Source organism: Lonchura striata, chromosome 2 (assembly GCF_050655825.1).
Source record: "Lonchura striata isolate lonStrDom1 chromosome 2, ASM5065582v1, whole genome shotgun sequence".
Classification (NCBI taxonomy): domain Eukaryota; kingdom Metazoa; phylum Chordata; class Aves; order Passeriformes; family Estrildidae; genus Lonchura; species Lonchura striata.
The window spans coordinates 31,244,277-31,268,209 of NC_140704.1; the positions used below are offsets into that span (position 1 = coordinate 31,244,277).

General features: G+C 38.8%; 1 protein-coding gene across 9 annotated transcripts in view; it reads left to right on the forward strand.

Moving 5' to 3' along the window:
• Nucleotides 1-21,943, forward strand: part of ABCB5 (ATP binding cassette subfamily B member 5) — a 41,680-nt gene extending 19,737 nt beyond the window's left edge. For 8 of the 9 annotated variants that reach the window (XM_085567747.1, XM_085567740.1, XM_085567729.1 and 5 more), the window contains 12 exons: nucleotides 1,284-1,430; nucleotides 1,956-2,060; nucleotides 2,906-2,983; nucleotides 3,469-3,552; nucleotides 5,407-5,610; nucleotides 6,283-6,383; nucleotides 7,664-7,804; nucleotides 8,285-8,441; nucleotides 10,667-10,864; nucleotides 11,748-11,954; nucleotides 12,916-13,062; nucleotides 13,572-21,943. In XM_085567747.1, the coding sequence (XP_085423873.1) occupies nucleotides 1,284-1,430; nucleotides 1,956-2,060; nucleotides 2,906-2,983; nucleotides 3,469-3,552; nucleotides 5,407-5,610; nucleotides 6,283-6,383; nucleotides 7,664-7,804; nucleotides 8,285-8,441; nucleotides 10,667-10,864; nucleotides 11,748-11,954; nucleotides 12,916-13,062; nucleotides 13,572-13,769 (1,767 nt within the window). In that variant the 3' untranslated portion in view covers nucleotides 13,770-21,943. Of the gene's footprint in view, nucleotides 1-1,283; nucleotides 1,431-1,955; nucleotides 2,061-2,905; nucleotides 2,984-3,468; nucleotides 3,553-5,406; nucleotides 5,611-6,282; nucleotides 6,384-7,663; nucleotides 7,805-8,284; nucleotides 8,442-10,666; nucleotides 10,865-11,747; nucleotides 11,955-12,915; nucleotides 13,063-13,571 lie in introns of those variants that run through there. The other variant, XM_085567773.1, reaches the window with a different exon arrangement.
• The last annotated feature ends 1,990 nt before the right edge of the window (nucleotides 21,944-23,933 follow it).

Genomic DNA, 23,933 nt, shown 5'->3' on the forward strand with positions numbered 1-23,933 from the left:
GTTGAATAAAACTTGCTCATAGCATCAAAAAGAGCAGATTTCTAGTGCATTCTGGAACAGACTTGGGATGAACAGCTCAGCAGAAACTTGATTTTGTTTTCTATTTTGTAGTACTTTTTCATGAAACATATTGGAAGAGTGGTTTGGTATATTAAAGTTGCTTGAGTTTTTGTTTAGTTTTTGGGGGGTTTTGCCTAATTTCAAGATCTTTGTAGTGAAGAACTAAAATATAAATTCCAAAGTAAAACCATTAAGTCTTCTAAGTCTGTGGAAGTTAGGATCTCATCTATAATAAATATTTTAAATAATTATGAAATCTGTAGTATGATTTTATCTGTAGTTTTTCCTCCTCTCTAAAATACGTCTTCCAGCTAATGAATATTTCAAATAGCATGAACAAGCTGGGCCCATTCCCATTATCATGTAAAATGTCATATAATTTCAAAAGATACTTTTTGGCTGTATATTAATACTGCTTAAGACCTTAGAGGAAGTAGTGGGTGTTCATGCTCAAAAATACAATATCCATCACATTCAGGAAAAATGAAGTTGAACATTCAGTAGTTGTAATTATTTCAGAAAAAATCAGCCCACCATTCAGCATCTAAAACACAGGATAAAATAACAAGGAAGCAAGAGCAACTGGTTTATAATCCTGACTAATATTTTTGATGCTCATTTCTGATGCTTTCATTATTTACTTTTCCAGAAATATCCCTTTGGAGGCACAGGCACTTAAATAAAGTGTAAAGCAAGACAGAACATTTTTTGTGCCTTGGAAGCACAAACAGGCTAACTGACTCTAACATATGCCTCGTTCCTGGCTTTGGTAATGATTCATTGCATATAGTTTGCCAAAGAGAAAAATGACCTCTCTACCCAATTGTTCTATTGCCAGCCCACTGGCATTTAGGTCGGGGGGATCTCTTCTATCCTCTGAACTGTGAGACTTTCAGTTCTTTATAGTGATTGAAATGTTAGTTGCCATTCATGGTGACCAGTCCTATCTGACTTTCAGTGAACTGTCCTGACCCGTCTCCTCATGACTTAGCCTTTTGTTAAGTTTTTGCCTGCAAATTTTTACAGTGCAGTTGATGTTCTAGGACATGAAACAGCAAAGCAGCAAATGTCCAGAATGTTTGCTTGATCTGACTGCACAGAGAGGGCTTTCAGCATTTTACCAAGACACTTCACTGCTCAAGGCCTAATGAACATACACTGTCTGGAGAATTTTATGTTCTTCAACTTTCCAAGGAAAACTTACTTACAACTTTTTCCTGAAGGAAGAAAATCTCCCTGCTGTGCCTTACTTAAAAATCCTGGCTCTGAACAAACCTGAGTGGTTCTATGTACTGCTGGGAGTGATTGCTGCTGCTGTCATAGGTGCAGTCCATCCTGCATTTGCTGTTATATTTGGAAAAATCATTGGGGTATGTTTTTTGTTTTTTTTTTTCTTTTTTTTTTTTCTGGGGTGTTGTTTTTGTTTATGGGTTTTCTTTCTTTGGGGGTTTTTGGTGGGGGGGAGTTTGGTTTTTTGTTTTGTTTGGGTGGGGGTTTTTTTTGCAACTGGAAGTTGCAGTCCTGAGCTTTCTTCATGCTTAACCACTCATTTCTTTCCATGTAAGTCTCTGAGTGGGATTAACTCGTATAAATACATCCATTGAAAAATGTTGAAGAGACTCTCTAGAAGCAGAGGATGGTGGAACTGCATCTGACTAGTGGACAAAAGGAGGGACATTGATGGATCTGGGAGAACAAATTACTGCTATGTAGGTTAAACAGAAAGTTGAACTATCTGCTGAGTCCTCAACAGAAAGGTGACTGCAAACTGATTTTAGGATCCAGGATACTTGCTAAAAGAAATTAAAGTAGACAAGCTTCTTGAGGTGAAGGCTGGCTTATATAATAGATGCTTGTCTATGTACTCATTTTTGTGGGTTTTTTTCTTTTCATAGGCTTTTCAAGAAAGAGATCCAGAAAAAAGGAGTAAAAACACTGTGTTGCTTTCTTTAATATTTCTTTTACTTGGAGTGATTATCTTAGCAGCGTACATAATCCAAGTAAGTGTCACTACACTGAAACCTTAACAGCTCTGAACTCTCCAGCAGGCTGCAGGTATAGCTCATATCAACACAATATGAGAAGTAAAAAACCAGTCAGAGCTGACAAAAATATGCACAAGTGCCAGGGTTTTCCTGATATACGTAGGTTTAATGTTAATGCTTAGCTAAAGACATATTTCTATATTTGCTCTTGGTTTAAAGAATCCGCTGAAGGAAATGTTAATTCAACATGATTGAAATCAAAGTTGAGGGTCCAGCCTTAAAAGTCAAATTTAATAGTGATATTTCTCACTGACTAGTCTATAGGCTCTTGCCAAAGTAAGTATAAGGCAGACTCACTCTTTCCATTGCAGACAGTGCTTTTCATACCATCAAGTACATTCCATAATTTCCTGTGCTCTTACAGTTTGCAGAAAGCACTGCGTGCTCACTGATGTCCACATCATACCAATCCATTGGTATGACTGCTGTGAGTGAATGCTTCTGATCACAGTCAGGGTAGGGAGGCCACTCACTAGACAAGTTGATTTATTTTGTAATGCTGCTATCTGTATGCTCAAGATTGACCAGAAAAGTTTAATCTCCCTTTGCTTGGGTGCTTGGGTGATACAAATATATTATATATAGATGCCTTCTTTGTTATGTTGTTTCCTTTCTGTGAGAAAATCAAGTTTCAGGTTCAGGAATGTGAATGATGCTTTTCCCAGGACATATATATTCACTGGGGGCTGTAGGTGCAATAGCTTTTGTTGAGCTTCTTGGTGTGATTGCTTTTATTGTGCAGATTTATAAACAGAGTTACAGCATCAGATGAGAAAATGTGACTGGTTTTCCTCCTCCAGGGATTCATGTTTGGGAAGTCTGGGGAGACCCTAACAATGAGACTGCGCTCTTTGTCCTTCAGAGCATTACTTCAGCAGGTATGAATTAGGTAGTTAGGATACCAAGGGAGAGATGGATGTGGACAAGAACTTGTGTGTTTGTAGAAACCTTTGAAAGGGACCAGAGGACAGTAAAGTGGTTATTGGTAGTAGAAAGAACACTACCATAGCCTTTGCAAATAAAAATCTTAGTTTCGTTTCTGTATTTACAAATCCTTGTGGGTCCCTTCTGATTCAGGATATTCTATGATTCTGTAGCTGATGGGATAAGTAATTTGCAAGAGAATAATTAACCTCTGAATGGGGGCTATTATAAAAGTTTCTAAATGTTTTCAGGAAAACATCACAGCCAAGAACACTTTGATTACAAACAATTAGATGTCCACAAAAGAACAATATTTTTTAAGCTTTTTCTTTTAGTTTACTTAGAAATGCTGACTACACAGAGACAATATTCAGTCAGACATCCTGTTTTGTACTCCCATGTAATTTTTTGAAAGAAAAATCAGTATATTTTCTTGCAGGAGATTGGATGGTATGATGACCAGAAAAATGCTGTTGGTGTTCTGCTAACTCGTCTTGCTACAGATGCTTCCCAAGTTAAAGGCGTATGTTGATTCTTTTATGTATATTTTTCAAATATTTTTCCTTAAAAATAGTAATTGCAATTGGCAAGGAATTGCAAGGTTATTTCAGAAAACAAAGTAGGAATTCTACCCCATAGACTGGTAGATATCTTTACATAGCATGCTAACTACACATTGGAAATGGTTTCTCAGCTGATCATTTACAACTATAAAAAATCCAGCAGATATTCACGCACCTTTCAAGTACCCTGCAAGTCTTTAAGCTAAATATGTAACTGTGGACCATGCAAAGTGAAATCTGTATATATGCTTGGACCACAGTCACTGAACCCTAGGTTTTTACACTGTGTTATGGGTGTCACCTGAATGCCACAAAGAGGTTGCATTTGCAACCCTTACTGACCTCAGTGAAGAGAATTGCCACGAAACGTGCTTCACAAACAGTAAGAAATAGACCACCACAATTAAAAAGTGCCACAGAGGACAATGGCCAAGGAAGAAAACTACTCAAGAAGCTGGTATAAGAGAAGTGGTCACTGGACACTGGTGAGAGAATATGGCAAATTCTGCACAATTCCTTCAGCTTCTCGCCTCATCCGCACAGCCTGACAATCTGTCAAACATTTCTGTTTCTTTCTGTCTCGTTGCAGGGAAAAGCAAATTACTGCAGGACGTGTGAGGAAAGGTTTACTAATGTGTTTTTTCCCCTTCATATTTGTACATCACTAATTCTTTAATCCCTACATTTTTCCATCTCCAAAGGTTTTGTTTCTCTCCAGCCCTTCTTCATTGCAGGCTTCAGGGATGAAATAGTCTTTGACAGAATTTAGTCATCTTAATATTTTAAAGTTTGCTTGCTTCAGTGGCAATGAAGTCTATCACACTGTCAGGGCAGTAAAAAGGAAGGGTGCACACAGTTGACTAACTACAAAAAACAGCTAAGTCATGAATGGATGTCCAGAGTTATTGTGATGTCTGGAGTACCAGACACCAGTAAGTCAGTACAAGGCCTCATGCTGCACAGGTTGAAGTTTCCAAATCCATCTTTATGTGCAAACCCTAGAACATATGGCAACAATTCACCTTGGCATTGGTTTAATTGTTAATATTTTAAATTTATTGAACAAGAAAAGTCTCTTCAGGGCAGGAAACCCTTTGGCAAAAGAAAGAACATTTGCTTTCCACCCAAGAGTTTTTGTTTTTACCATCATGCTAAGATCTGGAAAAATGAACTATTTCCACAGGATTATTTGTAGAAGTTCATTCTGCAGATCAGACCCCACCCTGATTCTGGATGCTAATCAACTCTCATTTTAAAACGTTTTTGGTGAAAAGATTATACAGGCTGGGAGGAGGTGAAAATTCTTCAGAGTTAGTCTTTCCTACTCATTATCCCACTGAGATAAAACATTTCTGCAGGGTGGCCAAATGCAGAGTTCTTTTCTCTAAGAAGACAATCTCAAGTGCAGCAATGGAAGAAGCTAAGGATTAATATTTTTCACCATTGTTAGTGTGGAGGGTCTCAATGGTTGGCTGCTGTTAGAACTTGCCACCTTGCCCTACTGTCACAGTGGTCACAATTTACCTTGGGTAGTGTATGAAGTTCTAGATGCATTTCATTAAACAACTGTCATGTCCAACTCTCTAGACTACATTAATACCTCTTGAAGGCCTGAATGCTGGCAGGTGTGAGGAATCTCTAGGAATGGTTACAGAAGTTGGTGCATAATGCCCATACATATGATTGCACATGGTTTCATTTTCCAGCCAAACCTTTGGCCTTGAATACAGCAATTTGAAGTGGTAATTTAAGCAACAAAAATTAAAAATTAAAAATAATTGCATATATTTTGGGGTTTTCTGGGATTTTCTTAGGCAACTGGAAGCCGACTTGCGCTGATGACTATGACTGTCTTTACCCTTGTGACTGCCATCATCATTGCATTTGTATATGGCTGGCAGCTAACTTTGCTTATCCTGGCCTGCATTCCTTTTATTGTTGGTGCAAATGCTGTGAATGCCAGCTCTATGTCTGGTCATGCTGCAGAAGATCAAAAAGCTTTGGAAGAGGCTGGAAGAGTAAGTTCTTCAGTTTTAACTACAGAGTTCTGTGTGAAATCACTTTTAAGGACAACACTGTATTTATATTGTAGCTGACTCAATTGTCCAAGATTAATGAAGGGTGCTGAGAAGAATATTTATATATCTTCAAGAAAAGCAAAACACTGCTAACACAAACCATCTGCAAATTAGAATATAAAAATGCATTTGAAAGCCTCCATAGTGGATTTCTGGGCAGTAGCAGCTGCAGCAGAAGCAGCCCCAGTGCTGGTGCCTAGGGTGAGCAACCTGGCTCTGCACTCCTTTGATGCCTTTCTCTTCTGTTATAAAGGCAGGCCATTAATGTGCTCAAGAGTTTCAGGGTGCTTACTGCCTTCACTCACCTGATAGTGCTCTTCCAGGAGACAGCAGTCCATGCAAAAGAGTAAACTGTGTCCAGATTACTTGTGCTTGTCCCTATTTTATTAAATTTGATTTAATTCATGAGGGCCACAACCCATGAGTTAGGGAAGACACTGCTGATGAATAATTTCATTGCTTAGGACTTTTCTTCACTTCATCCCTATTCTTAAATAAGCACATTCTGATCTAAAATAATAAATGCTAGAGAAGAAATCAAGTGTTCAGAAGATATCTTGCAGATTGCAGTTGTAAGAGATTACCTCTAATTTGCTTTATCTCTTTGTTTAGATTTCAACAGAAGCCGTTGAAAACATAAGAACTGTAGCTTCACTGACCAAGGAAGAAGAATTTTATGAAAGATATGCTGCTTGTTTGAATCATACATATAGGTGGGGTTTTTTCTTTACATTGCACCTTAGTATTTAAGATTTACTGTGAATACATTTCTTGAAACCTAGCCAATATGCTAAAGACTGGGAAGAATATCAATAGCTGTTCATATAGCTTTTGAATTTGTATAGTCTCTATATTTTAATATACATTATTAAGTGTAGAGTGAAAAAAACTTTGGCAGGATTTGTCTTTTATTATGCAAACACTTTAGAAACTGCATTCTTTGCATATGTGTTACAGAATATTGTATTTACCTACAATATAGGATATATGTTCACTCCATGTCAGTGTACTGCAGTGATGCTACTTAACTGCCAGTTCCACCACACCCTTTATAACGTAAAACAGTTTTATTTCCCCCATATGACTTTGAAACCTTAAAAAGAGCTTCATACATTTCCCTTATTTGATCCACTGCATCCCACTGACTTTTCTCCACTGAAATACATTTGAATCACTACAGTTGCCAGATGTTTCTAGCTCCATTTTATTTAAATAAAATATCCCAAAATCTAAATTGCTTCTAATGTAAAGGACGGAATTGAAAATTATGTATTGCACAATTTATCCTCAGCAAAAATAGTGTTAAAATTCAATGTCTGGTGAACTGCTAAGAGCCTAGATTTGGGCAGAATGCTTGCTTGGACTGTCACAGGTCTGATTTACAGCTCAAACTAGAAAGGAGATTTTCTCTTCCTCAGAGAGCATCCTAAACAATGAGGACAGAGTTCACCAGATTCTTATTTGGTGTGTGTTTTAATTAGCTACACAAAATGAAACCCTTCCAGAGGGACAGATTGAGCAATAGTGGTATAGTGTGAATTCTAGTAGGGCTACCCAGCAATGAGTCCACTCTCTGCTCAGTTGGGATGAGCTAGTGGAAGCCTGCAGGCAGCTCTCAAACCAGGCTTGAGCCTGCTTGTTTTCTTAATAAAATAGGTCATATGGGGTAATGATTAACTTATTTAATTTTAACTAACTACTCTAGTGACCTGTCCTGCTATAAAAGCAATGGAAGGGGATTGAATTTAACATAACTGGGGATTAAGGTTTTCATGGCTTTCTGTCCTAAGAGTTTTCTATGTCATGAAGCATGGGGCTTGTACGGTCTGGCACGTATAATTTGTGAGCATGTGTGTTGTGGGCTGATTTGTTGTGGTTTTGGGGATGAGCTGGATTGCTTGAAAATTCTATTCCAGAAGTCTGGCTATCCCCTAACCAGTGTCTGTTGTTTCTCTTTTACAAGTAATTTAAGGAAAGTCTCTTCTTTTATCAGAAAATCTCTGAGAAAAGCCCCTTTCTATGGATTTACCTATGGAATAGCTCAATGTTCAGAGTACTTTATTAATGCAGCAGTCTTCAGATTTGGAGCATGGCTCATTGTTAATTGTCTGAGCAACTTTGAAAATGTATTTATGTGAGTATAACTTATAAAGTATAAAAAAGATCAAAATTAGTACACAGTGTAGTGATTTCAATGCATACAAATTCCGTATCAAATTACGGAGGTAATGGTCTTGGGAATCCAGGAATTCAGTCTGCTTGGAAGTTTTCTTTAGGCATAAGGGCTTTTTTAGGGGAAGGTTCATCTTGGGTGGTGAAACAGCAAAAGTGAGCAGCATACTCAGTACATCTACTCTGGAGAAGCCTTTGCCCTTTGATGTCCCTTCCAGGCAGAAGATGTTAAATGGAGAAGTGATGTGATAATGTTCAGCTGTAAACTAGCTATGGGAGCAAGCTGACCTTCCTAGTACTGGATGACATCTTGAGCGTGAGGGGCTCCAGAAACATCATAACCTAAAGATGATAAAAAGCTTTATTCTGAAGGTATATTTCACAAAAGAATGCATTGCATTGCATACCTGGAATGAATCACACTTTGTCCTTTGCTTTTTAGAGTCTTCTCTTCTGTCATATTTGCAGCTATGAATGTTGGTCAGTCTTCTTCCATGGCACCAGACTATGGCAAAGCTCGAACATCAGCTCAAAGAATTTTTCATCTTTTGGATAGAAAACCTCTAATTGACAGTTACAGTGAACAAGGTGAAAAATTGGTAAGGGTTGGTGTCATTTTGTATGGGAGCTTGGCGGGAGATGTGTTTCTTTGGGGTTTTGGGTGTATTTTTCTGGAAGGAGTGTTCAATTTTTCACAGGAAAAATTGTTGTAACAAACTAAATTAGTAATTATCTATTATTGGCAAGTGTATTCACAGGTGTCTATTTCATAGGGTGTCACAAAAGGATGCTGAATTAGGATGACCTGAAGGGAGCCTACAAGAAAGATGGAGAGGGACTTGTTACAAGAGCATGTAGTGATGGGACATGGGGGAATGGCTTAAAACTGAAAGAGAGCAGACTTAGATGAAATACTAGAAAAAAAAATATTTCCTGTGAGGATAGAATGAGTTGCCCAGAGAAGTTGTGAATATCCCATGCCTGGAAGTGTTCAAGACCAGGCTGGATGGATCTCTGAGTAGTCTGGTCCAGTGAAAGGCATCCCTGCCCATGGCAGGGGTGTTGGAACTAAATGTTCTTAAGGGCCCCAACCAATCCAAACTATTCCATGGTTTTGTCAAACAATATAAATAGTGATACTGACTTATTTAAGGACTGTATTATTTCTGAGTTTCAGACAAAACTGTATGGCCTTTCAGATAGTTTTTTTTCTCTAAATTATAAAAAAAAATACTTTTCATTCTAGTGACTCACAGTGTAAATGGCTTTAGGAAAACTCTGATAATGTCACTTCCAATAAAATTTTTGTTGTCTTTGTAAGAGTTTATAGGAAAAATAAAATGCATTTTTCTAATTTTTTTTTTGTAAATAAGAGATTAATTCCTTTACAGACAGGTACTTTGCCAAAAGCCATCCTATTCCATCTGTGGAAATTTTACAATTAAAAATGGGCTCTTGTGAAGTCAAAACAAGCTTAATGAATAATTTAGTTTGTTTTAAAGTTGGGGGAGGAAAGATGACAAGCAAAAAAAAAACAATAAAAAGTATAAATCAGAAAACATTCCAAAATTCCCCAAAGAGCCTTGCTTCTAAATCAAAATTGTCATTAAGGAGCCTGACCTCAGCACTTATCAAATTTATGCATGTAATGCTTTCAATTTACATATTCTGGAAGGATTACAATGGTACATCCAAGTTCATCTAAATTTAAAATTAACTTCCCATGTAGATTTAGAGGGTAGTTCCTTCTCAGGAAGCTGCAATCCAGTTTTCTATAACTTCAAGCTTATATACAGGATTTTCAGCCTTTAAAGTTCTGAGAATGCTTGCATATTTTCTTGAACCAGGGTTCTCTGATGCAGACATTGAAAGACTTGGCAGGAGGTATCCAATAAACTTACTTGCAAACATTTTTAGTGTGGACTGGACTTAACTGCCAGTGATGCCTATGACTTAGCAAAGCAAATGTTTGAGTCCATCAAATCAGGTTTTTACCTCCTGTGAGAGCATTGTATTAGTGGTGCTGCTGGCATGTACAGAGAGCTGGCTCATACCCCAAAGAACAGGACAGCCTTGGCATGTTCCCCCTTTCTTCCACTTGTGCTTAAATGTCAACTTGTCTAGGATGTCTAATTATCACTGCTTTTTTAAACACAGCTTGTCATTTGTGCTTGTGGATAACCTACTGAAGAATTTAACTCAGCTATCTTAATCTCTGATTTTTATCTTGTGTTACATTTGTTCAAATTGTGCTACCTGCAGGGTAAGATCAGGAAAGAAAATGTTACAGTTTATATCACAAGTAGAAGTATCTCAAATGTATTAGAAATTAAAAATCTGGATATTTTCTACTTTTCTTAAGACAGTGGTTGAACGCTGGAACAGGCTCCCCAGGGAAGTTGTCATAGCACCAAGCCTGGCAGAGTTCAAGAAGTGTTTGGAAAATGCTCTCAGGCACACGGTGTGATTCCTGGGGATGGTGCTGTCTAGGGCCAGGAGCTGGACTCTGATCCTGAGGAGTCCCTTCCATCTCAGCTTATTCTGTGCTTCTGTGATACTCTTTTCAAAGATGAAGTAAGAAATAGACACAAGAGATGCAGAAAACTTCTCCAGAAGGATGTAGTGACTTACAGATCATCCTATACCTAGTGATACTATGCTCAGTCCAATATGTTATTTAAAAGAATTTCAAAAGCATATTTTCAAAACACTTTCCCAAACTTTCTTGGCTCTCTCACTTTAATAACCAAGTCTTAACAAGTGTTGTTATAGTAAAGCCTAATAAATATTAATATGAGCATGTGAACTCTCTTCTGCTTTTCAGAGCCATTTTGAAGGCAACATTGAATTCAGAAATGTCCATTTTGTATACCCAACAAGGCCAGAAGTTCAGGTTTTGCAAGGACTCAATGTGAAAGTTAAAAAGGGACAGACTCTGGCATTAGTAGGAAGCAGCGGCTGTGGCAAAAGCACATCCATTCAGCTCTTGGAGAGATTTTATGACCCTGTGGAAGGACAAGTGGTAAGAATAGAATTGTGTGGCTATTAATAGTAATTAGATCTACAGAACCCTTTATCTGCCAAGGTTTCAGAGGCTTTTGACAAGTCTGGTAGTCCCTCTGTGGAGAAGCCTTTTTTTAGAGGTGTGAGTTACGGAGGCTGTGCCTCCAGTGGATCTGCAGACAGTCCCCAAACCCCTGTCATTGCCTGCCCTGTGCATTTGCCCACGTGTCCCAGCAGTGGAATCCATGCTGGCAAAATGTGCTTCCTCAGGTCACAGATCTTGCCTGGGAAAGGAATGACCATGTCTGACTGGATTTCCACCCCAAGGCTCCTCACACCCTGGTCAGACAAGGGCTAATAACACTAATGTACCTTGCTTGTCACTGTTTAAAATTTCTTGCTCATGTGAACACATTAGGGACACAGATGCATGCTTCAGATAACAAATGTAATCTCACATAGATATTTTTTCACCATCAGGAGGTTCCAATGGGCTTGCTAATGGGTATAGAAAGTGGATGTTGTAAGATCAAAAGGCATACAGCTGAGAATATTTATTGTTGTGTTCAGCTTTTTAAGGGGCAGGCTATCCCATGAGCCTCCTGGTGCTTCTTGTGGTCAGTAGGGCTGTAAGGACCACAAGAACAACCTGTTACCTGCACGTTGTTTCTGCTTGCTAGCAACTGGAAGCAAAGCAACAAAAAATTAAATATCAATGCAGGAAAATATTTGTCTATTCTGTTGGTTCTTTTCCATTTAGCATGCAAAAAATTACTTGATTACATCAGGTAAAATAACATATAATGGGCTTTCTCTTAGAATTCACGTTTCCTGTTTATAGCAGCTATGTGTGCATGAGTTCAGTAGCAAGCTTGGCATCATGTTTCTGTTGCTTTTTCTAGCTAGCAGATGGATTTGATACCAAATCACTGCATTTACAATGGCTGAGGTCCAGGCTGGGCCTGGTGTCACAGGAGCCCATTTTGTTTGACTGCAGCATTGCTGAAAATATCCAATATGGAGACAACAGTAGGGTGGTTAGTCAGGAGGAAATTGAAGAAGCAGCTAAAGCAGCAAATATTCATGCCTTCATTGAAAAACTGCCAGAGGTAAGAGACAGTGATGTTCTCTTCACAGTGAGATCATATATTTGGAATGATATAGAGATATCAAGGTAGTGCTCACTTTTGTTTCCCCTAATATAATAGTCTTTATGTTTTAAAATGTCAGTGTGTTTCAAGCTTAAAATCCTTTCTTTTTTGTTCCAAAAAAAAAAAAAAAAAGCCAATATTTTCATTATTACAGTGGTAGACAACCCAGAATATTTGGGGGGTGGGGGGAGGTAGGGAGAGGGAAATGATAGAATGCTCTGTGTATAAGTAAGTGCTCATAATATTTTTTTTAATTTATTTTTCCTTTGACAATAGAAACTCTTCAAGTAACTCTGATAGACATTTTTCTAAAATAAATAGTAAAAGAAAGCAGTCTATTTCTAATTGAATAGATATGCAAAGGATTTCTTAGTAAATACAAAGGGACAGTAAATCAAAAGAGAATGGCATGGCATTTGACCTTCATGCCTGAAAAGAATTTGGTTCTAACAAGGAAAAATGTTTTGATAGCTTGTTTTCACTGTAGTTCTGGGTACCTGAAACTGAGGCAATAATGTTGAAAAATATTTAATTTTCATTACTACTAATAATGTTTGAGATTCTTAATTCACAAGCAATGTAACTTCAAATTCTTTGTGCATATGTCAGTAAGAATTAAATTGTTAGTTAATCTTATTATTATATGCTCTTTGGGTGCCTCACTGCTGGTACCATTCAAGACCTATTCCAGCCTTTGAGGGAGTAAATTTTCAGATTGGATATGAATATGTGTGGCTGTATATATAACTGCTTGTATTAGAGATGTTTCTAAAGCTTTCTCTTTCTTGAAACCACTTGCACTATTCTTTCTTTCGGGATGAAAATTCTTAACTTTTAGAACCATGAATAAATTTTACTTTTCTAATCTTCCTTCTCTAATAGTATTCACTGGTGATCTTTTTTATCTTTTAACACCCAGAAATATAATACCCGGGTGGGTGAGAAAGGAGCACAACTTTCTGGAGGTCAAAAACAAAGAATAGCAATTGCCCGTGCTCTGGTTCGTAATCCTGCTGTTCTTCTTCTGGATGAAGCTACCTCTGCTCTTGACACGGAAAGTGAAAAGGTGAATAATGATTATGATGTGAAATACTTATGCCTGTGTACATGGCTAGTTGCTTTTTGTAGAATAAAATTAAAGTAAACATACTAGAAATGTTCAATTGTGAAACAAGTCAGGTATATCACAGTAGCCTTTCTATCTGAAAGGTTTGAATTGAACTATCCTAGAAAGATATTTATATTTACTGAATAAAAAGCAGGAAAAAAAAGGAACTTTAAGTATAAAATTCCACATTGATCTGATACTCCTCAAATGTCTTCCTATCAGATGTATTTGATGGTAAATACTGAATTTGTGTTCTGACCTAAGCTGAGTGCCCAAGAAACCACTTCTCCATGTCTTACACTTGTTTGACCAGGCTCACTGACTTCAGTGAGAAATCCTGTTGAGTACATGTATATATCTGTGGGGCGTGTATTCAGGTGATAAGAAAGTGAGAAATCAAAGGTAGTTCTTAGGACAAGGGAAGCCTTTTCAGGTGCTAACAGTATTGCTCTGTTCTCTGTGGACAGATTGTCCAGAAAGCTCTGGATAACGCCCGGCAAGGTCGGACCTGCATCGTCATTGCTCATCGCCTGTCCACTGTGCAGACAGCCGACATCATCGCAGTGATCCAGAATGGAAGGGTGGTCGAGCAGGGCACCCACAGCCAGCTACTGGCCAAGGAAGGACACTACTATGCCCTTGTAAATGCACAAGTCTCTAATTAGTACTACTTGCCGAGTTGTTGGGGTTTTTTAATTTTGTTTTGGTTTTTTTATGGGAAGACATTAAAATCTCTACAGAGGATTATTGTTGGCTGTGTTTGTGCTAACCAAGCAGGAGCCGTGTTGCAGCCTGGTTGCTGTATCCACTGCAGCCCTTGGGGATGTGCAGTGCATGTCCGGTGCTGGGTCACAGGAGGTGCACAGAGGAGTCCTAGGGCCTGAACGTGTTGAGCAGTTTGGTGTGTCACATGCTCTGGAGAGTGTCAGACCTGCTGTAGTCTCACCCACAGCTCAGGTGGGTACCCTGCTCTTTGCGTCCCCCCAGACCCTGGTCCACAGACCAAGGCGATAACAGAGTACGACAGCAGTTAAGGATCATGGCTAAACAAAATGCTGGTGCTCGTGATTGCTCTTTGGGTTTCTTCACCAGCCAGATGAAGTCATAAAGTCTTCTATAGTTAAAGATTATTATCAATTCTCACTGAAAAGTGAGATTACAAAAAAATTACATTAAAAAGAAGGATGTTGATGCATGGGTTTGGTTTTTCCCTACTTTATGCCCCATTTCTCATATTACTGTGTTTCACACATTTCTTGGACATTCAATACTCTAATTCAGATGATAATTATAATAGTTACAACCTTTCCATATCAAAAAAACTGCATAAAATACCATTGTTTTGTTTAGTATTTTTCAAATGCTGACCTTTCAGAGTTTAGTCATTCTTTGTATCCATCAAGATAATTTGTGTAGGGAGCTGGGATGGCATCTATTGGAGTGAATTCCTGTCAGCCATGTAAACAACTTTTCTTTAAAATAAAGAAAAAAGGAAAAGTTGTTTTCAATATAAGTTCCTTTATTTTCAATAGGCATAGTACTTAGGGTGATGGTGTAGTAGTGGACCTGATAGTGTTAGGTTAACATTTGGACTTGATAATTTAAAGGGGGTCTTTGCCATTCTAAATGAGTTTATTATTCTATGAAGAATTTCAAAGATTTTTTAAAGTGTTGTCAAAGCTTGTTTATACATGTGCTTTAATAATTTTTTATTCCTCTGATATATTCCTCAGGGTGCTACAATACATCCTTTAACTGTTGACTGTGTAGTCAGAGTGACTCAGCAGCTGGGGTTTTTTGGCTGGTTAAACCCGATTGCAGCATTTCAATTTTCCAAGGCTTTGCACGTGGCTTTGGGTTAGGATTTATAGCCTGGAGCAACCTGCAGTACTTTATAATTTCCAGATTGTAGTAGACAAACTTACAGTAATTCCCTTCTCCTTTGCTCATTTCACTTATTTTCCGGTATCAGAATCTGCAAGGGGAATAAAACACACTAAACAAATCTGATCTCAGGTTTGCCAAAATAAATAAAGTTGCTCTCCCTCAAAGCTTTTTCTCAGAGACTGTTTCAAGACTGTTTCATTCAGTCATCCCTCTTGTGTGATCTCTTAATTTTCTTGTGATAGGCACATACTGTGGAACTGCTGCCCCTATTACATTCCCAATTATCTAATGTGGGCTTCAATTAATTCCCTTTTCCCTGTTTTGTTTCTGCACTGCAGTTAAAATTACAAGCACTAGATTTTGATTCTCAGTTTTGAAAATAAATAAAGGAAAGTAGCAACTATTTTTTTAGCAGTGAGTAATTTTTGCCCAATTCTTCCCTTTCCCATTACCAGTCTCCATTTTTTTGGAGCTTTCTAGTAGTGGACATTGGAAACAACTCCCCACTCTGAGGATCTTACCAAGCCTCAACCTCTGTAACAGCCAGACTGATCCTCAGGGATCCAAGAATGCTGCATCTATGGCCGGGGAGGTGCAAACTGCTTTGGTAGTTCTTTGGTCCTGCCTTGGGGCCACCATGAGCAGAGAACCCTTGGTGCTATGAAAGGAGCCCTGTCCCTAGTGCAGGACCAATGCAAACACCTGGGCCCTCGACACTGCTGTGCCTGCCCACTAGCACACAGATTGAGCAGGATGACTTCACTGACTCCATCAGATATAAATATGTTCAGCTTGTAGGCACTAATAGTAAACTCTGTGCTCTGATAGTTTATCTCAGACTATCCAAGTCACCTTCCTGGGTGGCTATGCCCATAGAGCTTGCAAACCAGCTACGCTCTAATTAAAAGCAGACCTAAATTAAGAAAGTAATGTATGTCAAAACCACCTATTTCAGCACTAAGCCCTATATGATACAGAGATCAAAATAATCAAGCCTGAGAATTCATTGGTTTCACCAAGTAAACACTCAATTTTTCCTTCAAAATGCTTTCTGAATGCCTTCTCTGAAGTCTTCACTCTCTTTTCTGGGAAGCCATATCTTAATTCCATAGAAGATTAGATCAGGGCTGGCATCAAGCAAGTTTCTGAGCTAAGTGCTTCTCTTCTAGACATGAATGAGGCCTTTGGTATTCCTTGACAAGCATAGGCCAATATGTTCCCTTCATCCCTATCCTTGTGGCAGTCATTTTAGGGGTGAAATCCCCAGTGACACCGGCAGTGACTCACCATATTATGGGCACCTTTGGAGAACGCCAAGACTTGTGCAAGGTTGGGGGAGACTTTTAACTCTGACACCTGGAATATAAAGCAGCACAGAACAAACATTTCAGGAAATGAAAATGTCAGTATGAACATGTCTTGGCTCTGACCAGGATAGGGTTAGTTCTTGCAGTAGCAAGGAGGGGGCCTGGCCAGGACCCAAAGGTTATTCTGTGCTACCTCATCCTTGACAGGTGTGGGGAAAATGGAGTTTCTTCTGGGAAGAAGGGGTTCTTTTGGTTGAGTAAGTGTGGTTTTGTTATAGCAATGCTCCAGCTTGGCCCCCATTTAGGGCTCATCTGCTGCCTGCAACCATGGGCACTCTGCCCAAGGAGAAACAAACTTACCTTAGGGAGACCAGCAAGAAAGCTCAAGAGGGACTTTTTACAAGGACATGCAGTGATAGGCCAAGGCTTTGAACTGAGAAAGTAGATTAAGAGCAGATATTAGGAAGAAATTTGTTACTATGGGCTGCTAAAGTGCTGACATGGGCTGCCCAGAGAAAAATGTATGTCCCACCCCTGGAAGTGTTCAAGGCCAAAGTGGATGGGGCTGTGAACAAAGTGGTCTGTGGAAGGTGTTCCTGCCCATGGTGGGGAGGCTGGGACTGGATGATCTTGCATGTCCCTTCCAACCCAAACCAACCTGTGATTCCATGGAGAGCAGAAAAATTCACACAGTTTATCTAGAGGTGTGGTTGTATCTTACTGAAACAGGAAATACAGTGGCAGCTTTTCCAAGGCATTTCCAAACTCTTCTGTTTCTTAATGGATTTGAATAATATTAGAGGAATGTGGTCTGGCAATCACTAGAACTATATCCAAATTGTGAATGAACTGGACAAAATAATGGATAAAAGCCTGTGGTTTAGCTCTTTCTGTGTATCCCTGCTGCTGCATGTAGACAAACCAGACTTCTGTAAAATACATTTTCTCCATGTCTGAGACATTAAAGTGTTTCTACCATCAATGTAGTAAAGAGAAACAGCTGGGCAACAAGGTCACAAACAGCATCTGTGTAGTTTCTTCTTACAAAATGCGATTGAAAGGCTGTTTGTTTAGTCCTGATCCTTAGGTACGTGTAAATTACTGGTAGTTTTAGATGCAAATGTAGAAGAATCCAGCTGCCTTATCATTTACCACCTTCCAGCTGCCCTATATGTAAGTTTCACCACAGTTGCCCATTGCCCTAACATTTCCCAGGGTTATGGCTCTCCCTGACTGTTCTCTTCCAGTTGCCTGGACTGCTTTTCCTCCTCAAGCACCTTGCCTAGCACACACAACAGATGCTGCACCATGTGATCTGGTGCAAAACAGAGGTGAGAGGGGAAGTGACAAAACAACAGCAAAGCTAAAGGATTACTTTCTAAAATTAACAAAAATTTCTCAGCAGAAAACTGGTCACTGCATTCAGTAAATTAATAACTTACACTGGATTGCTTTCATCTGCCTCTGTGCTGTGCTTTGTTATCCAGAGTGCAGGCAGCTCCTATCTACCTGAAACCCTAGCAATTAGCTCATTTTAGCATTTTACTGCCTACCTGGTTCATCAGCAGTTAAGTCCAGAAACTATTTCCTGAAGCATATCTTGCTAATATTTCCAAATGTTATTTGGAAATATTTTTTTTTCTTGCCCTTAGGGAAGCTCACACATCTGCTGGAGTTATCCCCAGTCTGCTCAGTGACATCAGTATCACAAGCTCCAAAGCAAACTTGCAGAGCCTTCCTGTAATTCTCCTGAAGATGCCAGTCTTTTCTGAATGCTTTCACAGAAAGATGTTTTAAAGTCATGTTTGTTCAACAAATAGATTTTGTGGACTTGTTAAAATTGACCAATATATGTTTCTTCTTTCCATAGCAGTAACATTCTCATTTCTTTCTAATCCTTATGAACAGAATGTGTTTTTACTGCCCTCTCTCTCCTATGTTATCCAAGGCAAAACCAACTTGCAGTCAATCACCACTGGAATAGTCCCTTTTGTTATGGTCCTTGAAGTCTGAAAGAATGACTATATGAATATGGTTATTTTTGTGGAAATAATTGTTCAAGTTCACCCCAAGGAGAAGAGGATATCCTCAGTATTTGATCCACTGTGAGCAGCATTCATGGAGAATGCACGTTATTCTACCAAGAGGGCAACAAGGGGGAAGGGGCATGGCTGTGGGGCGCTTACCACTCAACTGCAGACATTTGGGTCCAAAGCAATCAATCAGATTCCTTTATAGTGCTCTAGAACATGACTTTTCTGTTTCCAAATGTCTGCCTGAACAGACCGTGAACTACATCAGGGAAGGGCTTATTTCTTACCATCCACTGAAAAGAAGAGTATCAGTTTTTACTCAGAGTATGCATTTACATTTACATCAGGGGATGGGAGTTCAACTCCGAATGTTTTACCTTTCTTAAAGAGATTGCTAGGTTAATTTATCAGTCCCACAAATAATTCTTGGAGATCCTTACCTGGGACCTCCAGGCCTCTCCAGATAGGCACTGGGGAGCCCAGTCTTGCAGACAAGTGCTTTGAGGAAGAGGAAGGGTCAATGCAGTAAAGAAGGCCAAGTTTTCTTCATCTAGATATTAACTGTGCAAGAAGCTTTGGAGTGAAGGGAGAACATTCAGGAAACAGGAAATATTTATCCAGAATGTGCAAAAATTGAAAGTAAACATACAGATTGTAGAAGAACCCAAACCAGCTTTTAACCATGACTGAATTTGGACAATCTGCATTTTTTTCCCCTCTTGGATGGCATGTGGAAAATTTTAAAGAAGGAGTTAACATTTTCAGGAACCAAAATAGTTGGTGTCTCTGGCATCTACATATAAAGCCTTTTCTGAAATCATACTAAAAATGATAAGTAGAGTTCCCATTTTCACATCTGTTACTCATATGAACATATCCCTGACAATGCAGGGTGTGTGTTTCTTCAAACTCAACCAAAAAATTATCACTTTATACAGCACTAATAGGTTTGGTTATAAATCCACTATGCGTGTTTACTACAAATGAAGTGTATATCAGCAATACTGAATATGGAAGCAAAGTTATAATGGGTGACTTTTCTTATTCTAGAGCAATATGAAGAGATATATGTAATTTGGTTTTCTTTTCAATATTCAGTAATGTAGTTTTAGTTGGAAAAAATAGGATTCCCAATATAAACTTACACTATTTTCTTCAATTTCCTATATCACACATATTTTGAGACCTGGAACAACATTTTCCATTAATTGATGCCAATTCTTTTGGGACTCTTCCAGTGTCATATTTTAATGCTTGCTTGCTGTCTTTCTTTCTTTCTTTCTTTCTTTCCTTCTCTCTCTCTTTTTTTTTTTTTTTTTTTTTTAGGGTATATCTTGGGGCCTCACTGCAAATATTTATACTCATAAATTTAGATGCACACTGTGATGCTGTATTTTGATTCTGTTAAATTTGTCTGCATCCACCACCATAATTTAATCTTTGGATGTATCACTTCATAACTGTATTTTAAAAATAAATACAGTTATGAATATACTTTTTCTAACAGGAAAATGTCTAATCTGCACCATTTATAGAAAAGAGGAGAGCAAAAATTTTTCAACTATATATGAGAGCATATTTAAATGGTTATATAGTTCTATATTTATAAAATATATATTACTGTATACTTATATACATTGTAGATTGCTTTATGATAAGAAGTTTGAAAATAATCCAAGAAAAAAAATCAAATTAATAATGGGAAAATTCCATTTGCTGTCAGCATTTTAGTTCAATTTTGCAGAGTCAAAACTATTTTTTTCTCCTGCAAATCTCTCTCATCAAGCTTTGATGATGCAATTTCTCTTTTCAGCTTAGTCAGACTCAAGTTCTCCCTTGACTCACATACGGCACTTGCCCACATGATGCCAGTGACTCACACGTATTTATTCAATTTTTCAGTAGAAGAACCATTGTTAGTTTTATGTCTAGGCCTTTTAGCTGTGCCTCCTGAGAAAGCGATTAAAATCCTTGCACTTGAAAAGCCCAGACAGCTCAGGCTATGAAAGCAGCAGAGGGTCTGTCCAACTACCCCTGGCTTTCATGAGAGATGGTATTATGAAAAACCTACACAACTCAAAACAGCTTATCTGAAAATATTTACAGCAAAATGAAACCTTTCTTCATCTCTCTGCTTTGCCAGAGGCTTCCTTTCTTCCAGAAAGCATAGCTTTCCTGTGAAGGCTTCATAATTCATTCTTCCCCATCCATCCTACAGTTGCACATCATTCTTGAACAAATGGGGAACAGAAATGCCCCGCTGCTGCTCAGGACCCCACTCAATGTTAGAAAATGCTTAGTGCAGAAAGAGCCCAGAAGTGCCACCCACCATGGCCAACACCCTCACACTGAGTGTCCTTAAAAACTGTGTCAAGCCAATGGCAGCACAGCTTATCCCACCCTAGGCATCATCACACAGTGCTGTCAAGCACCAGTGAAGAAATGGGTTGTGTAGTGATATTTAAAATGCATTTAATTAAAGTTCAGCTTTTGCTGTGACTTCTTTTGCTTGTTTTCATCTTTATGGAGAGTATAGTTCACATAAAACTGCATTTTATCATCTTTCATGTTAAGTACACTCAATCATAATGCCACCAGGACTGGCATGTTCACATAAACATCCACAGGTGTTTATAATAGACTTGTGTTAACACTAGTCATAGTTTGTCTGAATCTCAGGTTTTTAATTAAAAAATCACAAAAGCACAAGAATATAGATTTTTTTAAACATTGCATATAAAAGGTTGTGTTCTTTGATTACAAGTGATTTGTTAATAGCAGAACATTGCTAAAAACTATCTATTGCATTACATACATAGGTGTTGGGTTTTTTTTTAATACCAATAGCTCTATTTGTTTTCCCCAAAATCTGATGGAATTTTCATTCATCTGCACTATTTCTTCTCAGATTGCCCCAGGTTTTAGTCAATGCTTCAGTGGCAAAAGTTGCCATGCAGAAAGAAACTAAGGTATCCTGGTAGCTTCATCCTTCATTAAGACTAGCATGGCCCCATTTAGTGAGACGTTACTTGAAATTTTTTCTATGGAAACAGAGACACACAAAAACTGGCTTGCTGTGTTTTATCTACTGTGCAGGGAGATAAAGATGTCCTGATCAACTGTTAGAACTGGAAATATCTGGGAACTTCCAGTACTGAAATGCAGTTACTGCATGTAAACCTAATTTGATGGCAAGTCAGAGTCAGATGGGACTTTACTATAATTGTTACCATATTTATTATTTGGACAATTACCCCTAAAATGTACCAGCCTTGTTCTGATGAAGCAAGGAAAATCCTGTCCCAAGTGAGATCAATCTAACAAAAAATAAAACAGGAAAAAAACCCCAAACCTTAAACACTTGAAATACATGGATAAGTAAAGAAACACAGAGGTGTCTTCAAATCTTTCTTAGGACTCTCCACTATTTTAACCTTTCAAGAAACTTGGCAACCATTCAAGGTTGAATTGAATGATAGTCAGACATGGGTGTTTTCTGGAAATATTTCATGAGGCATGAGGCGTAAATTATGTTCTACAAGGACATTAGCCATCCATCTTTTCCATGGCCTTCCTTCTTTCAGCTCATCATATTCTCTTGTCCTATCTTGATTCAGAATAAATGGCAAGCATGTCAAGAGAGGGGGAGGAATTTCCCCAAGTTGTTTGTGAAATGACTGGCACCATCCAGCTTCAGTCCTGTCAGAATACTTTCAAGCACAAGAAACACAATAATAACCCTCAGCATGCCTCTCCCAGTGCTGGCCACACAAAAACTGGTTTTGTCATGATGAGGATGTCTGTACCACTCTGAACCTGCCCAGCACAGCCACCACCTGCACGATCCCAGGGAACCCTTGCAGTGCTGCTTCTTGCCCACCATTCTCCCGTGGAAGACCACTGAGGTCCAGGGCTGCTGGCAGTGCCCTGTGTGGCCTCCTGAGCAAGCCTTGCCCCTGGGTCTGGAGGGAGAAAGTGTCATCTATGTTTTCATCCTGATTTCATTTGATTATCTGATTTTAACACTTTTACTATTAAAAAAAACAACTTTTACTATTAAAAAACCCAACTTCCCCGTATTGATAAAGTGCCACCTTTCCTCCTTTCTAAACACAGGTCCAAAATCTCTCAGGGCATTTTAATGCTTCAGAAGATAGTAAAATATTTTTAAGTTCCTGTAAATCAATGTTTTTAGCCAAAATAGGTCCTGAGCTACATTTTCATGAGAAATTCTCTGGATCCCCAATGCAGGATATATCTGAGATTCTTGAGGAGCAGCATTAACAGAGCAAGGTAATGATTCTCAGTCTAGAAGTCCAGTTTTTGTTATTGGGATAAGAAAGGTTTCAAGGCAGTTTAAGCTTAAGGAATTCTGGCTTCTGATGTAAGTTTAGTAGCTCACATGCTCCAAGAATTAAATTCCAATAATTTACCAGAAGGGTTTTTTAACTTGGACAGAGAAAAGGAGAATTGGATATAATAGCCCTGACTTAAATTCTCATCTGTTTTTATCCTTTTTTTAATCTTTATATATAGCTTGTATATATCTTTATCTTTGTATATATCTTGTGAGTTGCATGACACACAATATGACTGGGGGAGGAAATAAAAGGAAAGCAAAAAAAAAAAAATTCAGGAGAAAAAAACCTCTCACCCATTGGGCATTTTTGTGTAATTTACAAGGCAACTTCCTCAGGTCAGAGTCTCATCTTTGGGGATTTTCAACTTCCCCACTCTTGAGAGCAGAGGCTATTGCACATGAGCACACACTGACCCCCCACAGCGAAGTGAACTTTCAGATAAGAGATTGCTTTCATTCCCTTCAAGCTCCCAGGAAGGTATGCAGTGCACAGAGCAGTGTTTGTATTACTGCTGAAAGGAAGGATTTCAGCCAAAAGAAATTGCCAGCCCTGGCTTTTTAATGAACCATGTGCTGACAGGCCCAGTTGTGAACTGTTACAGATGTGCACTGGACAGTCTAATGAGACACAGGAAATTCAGGAGGCCAAAAAATGTCTGATTTTTCTCCTGTGGTGGTAGTGTCAAAGCTGCTTGTGTTCTACCTGGCATCACCGAGCAAGGGGTATGCCAATTGTCCTTTATCAAAACATTTCCATTTGGGGTAAAGGCACTGATGTATGTTGATTGCCATAAGGGGGAATAGAAGAAAGGCTGAGTCACTAGTCAAGAATGAGAGCACAGGCAGGACAGGATCCTGCAGTGGCACATCAATTATAGTAACATTTTCTGCTATGTAACCACAGATGCAGGAGCATGAGTGGGGGCTGCAGTAGAAAAAGAATTGGCCAGAACAAATGATGTGGCAAGTAAGGGAAAACAAACCCCTATTGAGAGAACAAAAACCCCTGAAAAATTCTCCTTCCTGCATAGTGGAGTCTCCCGCTGACGTGTCCAGTGCAGAAGAGGCACCTTTTCCCAGTGCTTTAGCAGAGGAGTGCTCTGGCATTTCTCTTAGAGCATGAGTCAGACCCAGGGGTTGCCAAAAATACATGCCAAGTCCTGCTCTTGGTTATGTGTGCCCACAACAACTCATCACATGAGCAGATAGTATCAGCATCAACTGAGCCATCAGAGCAGCTGT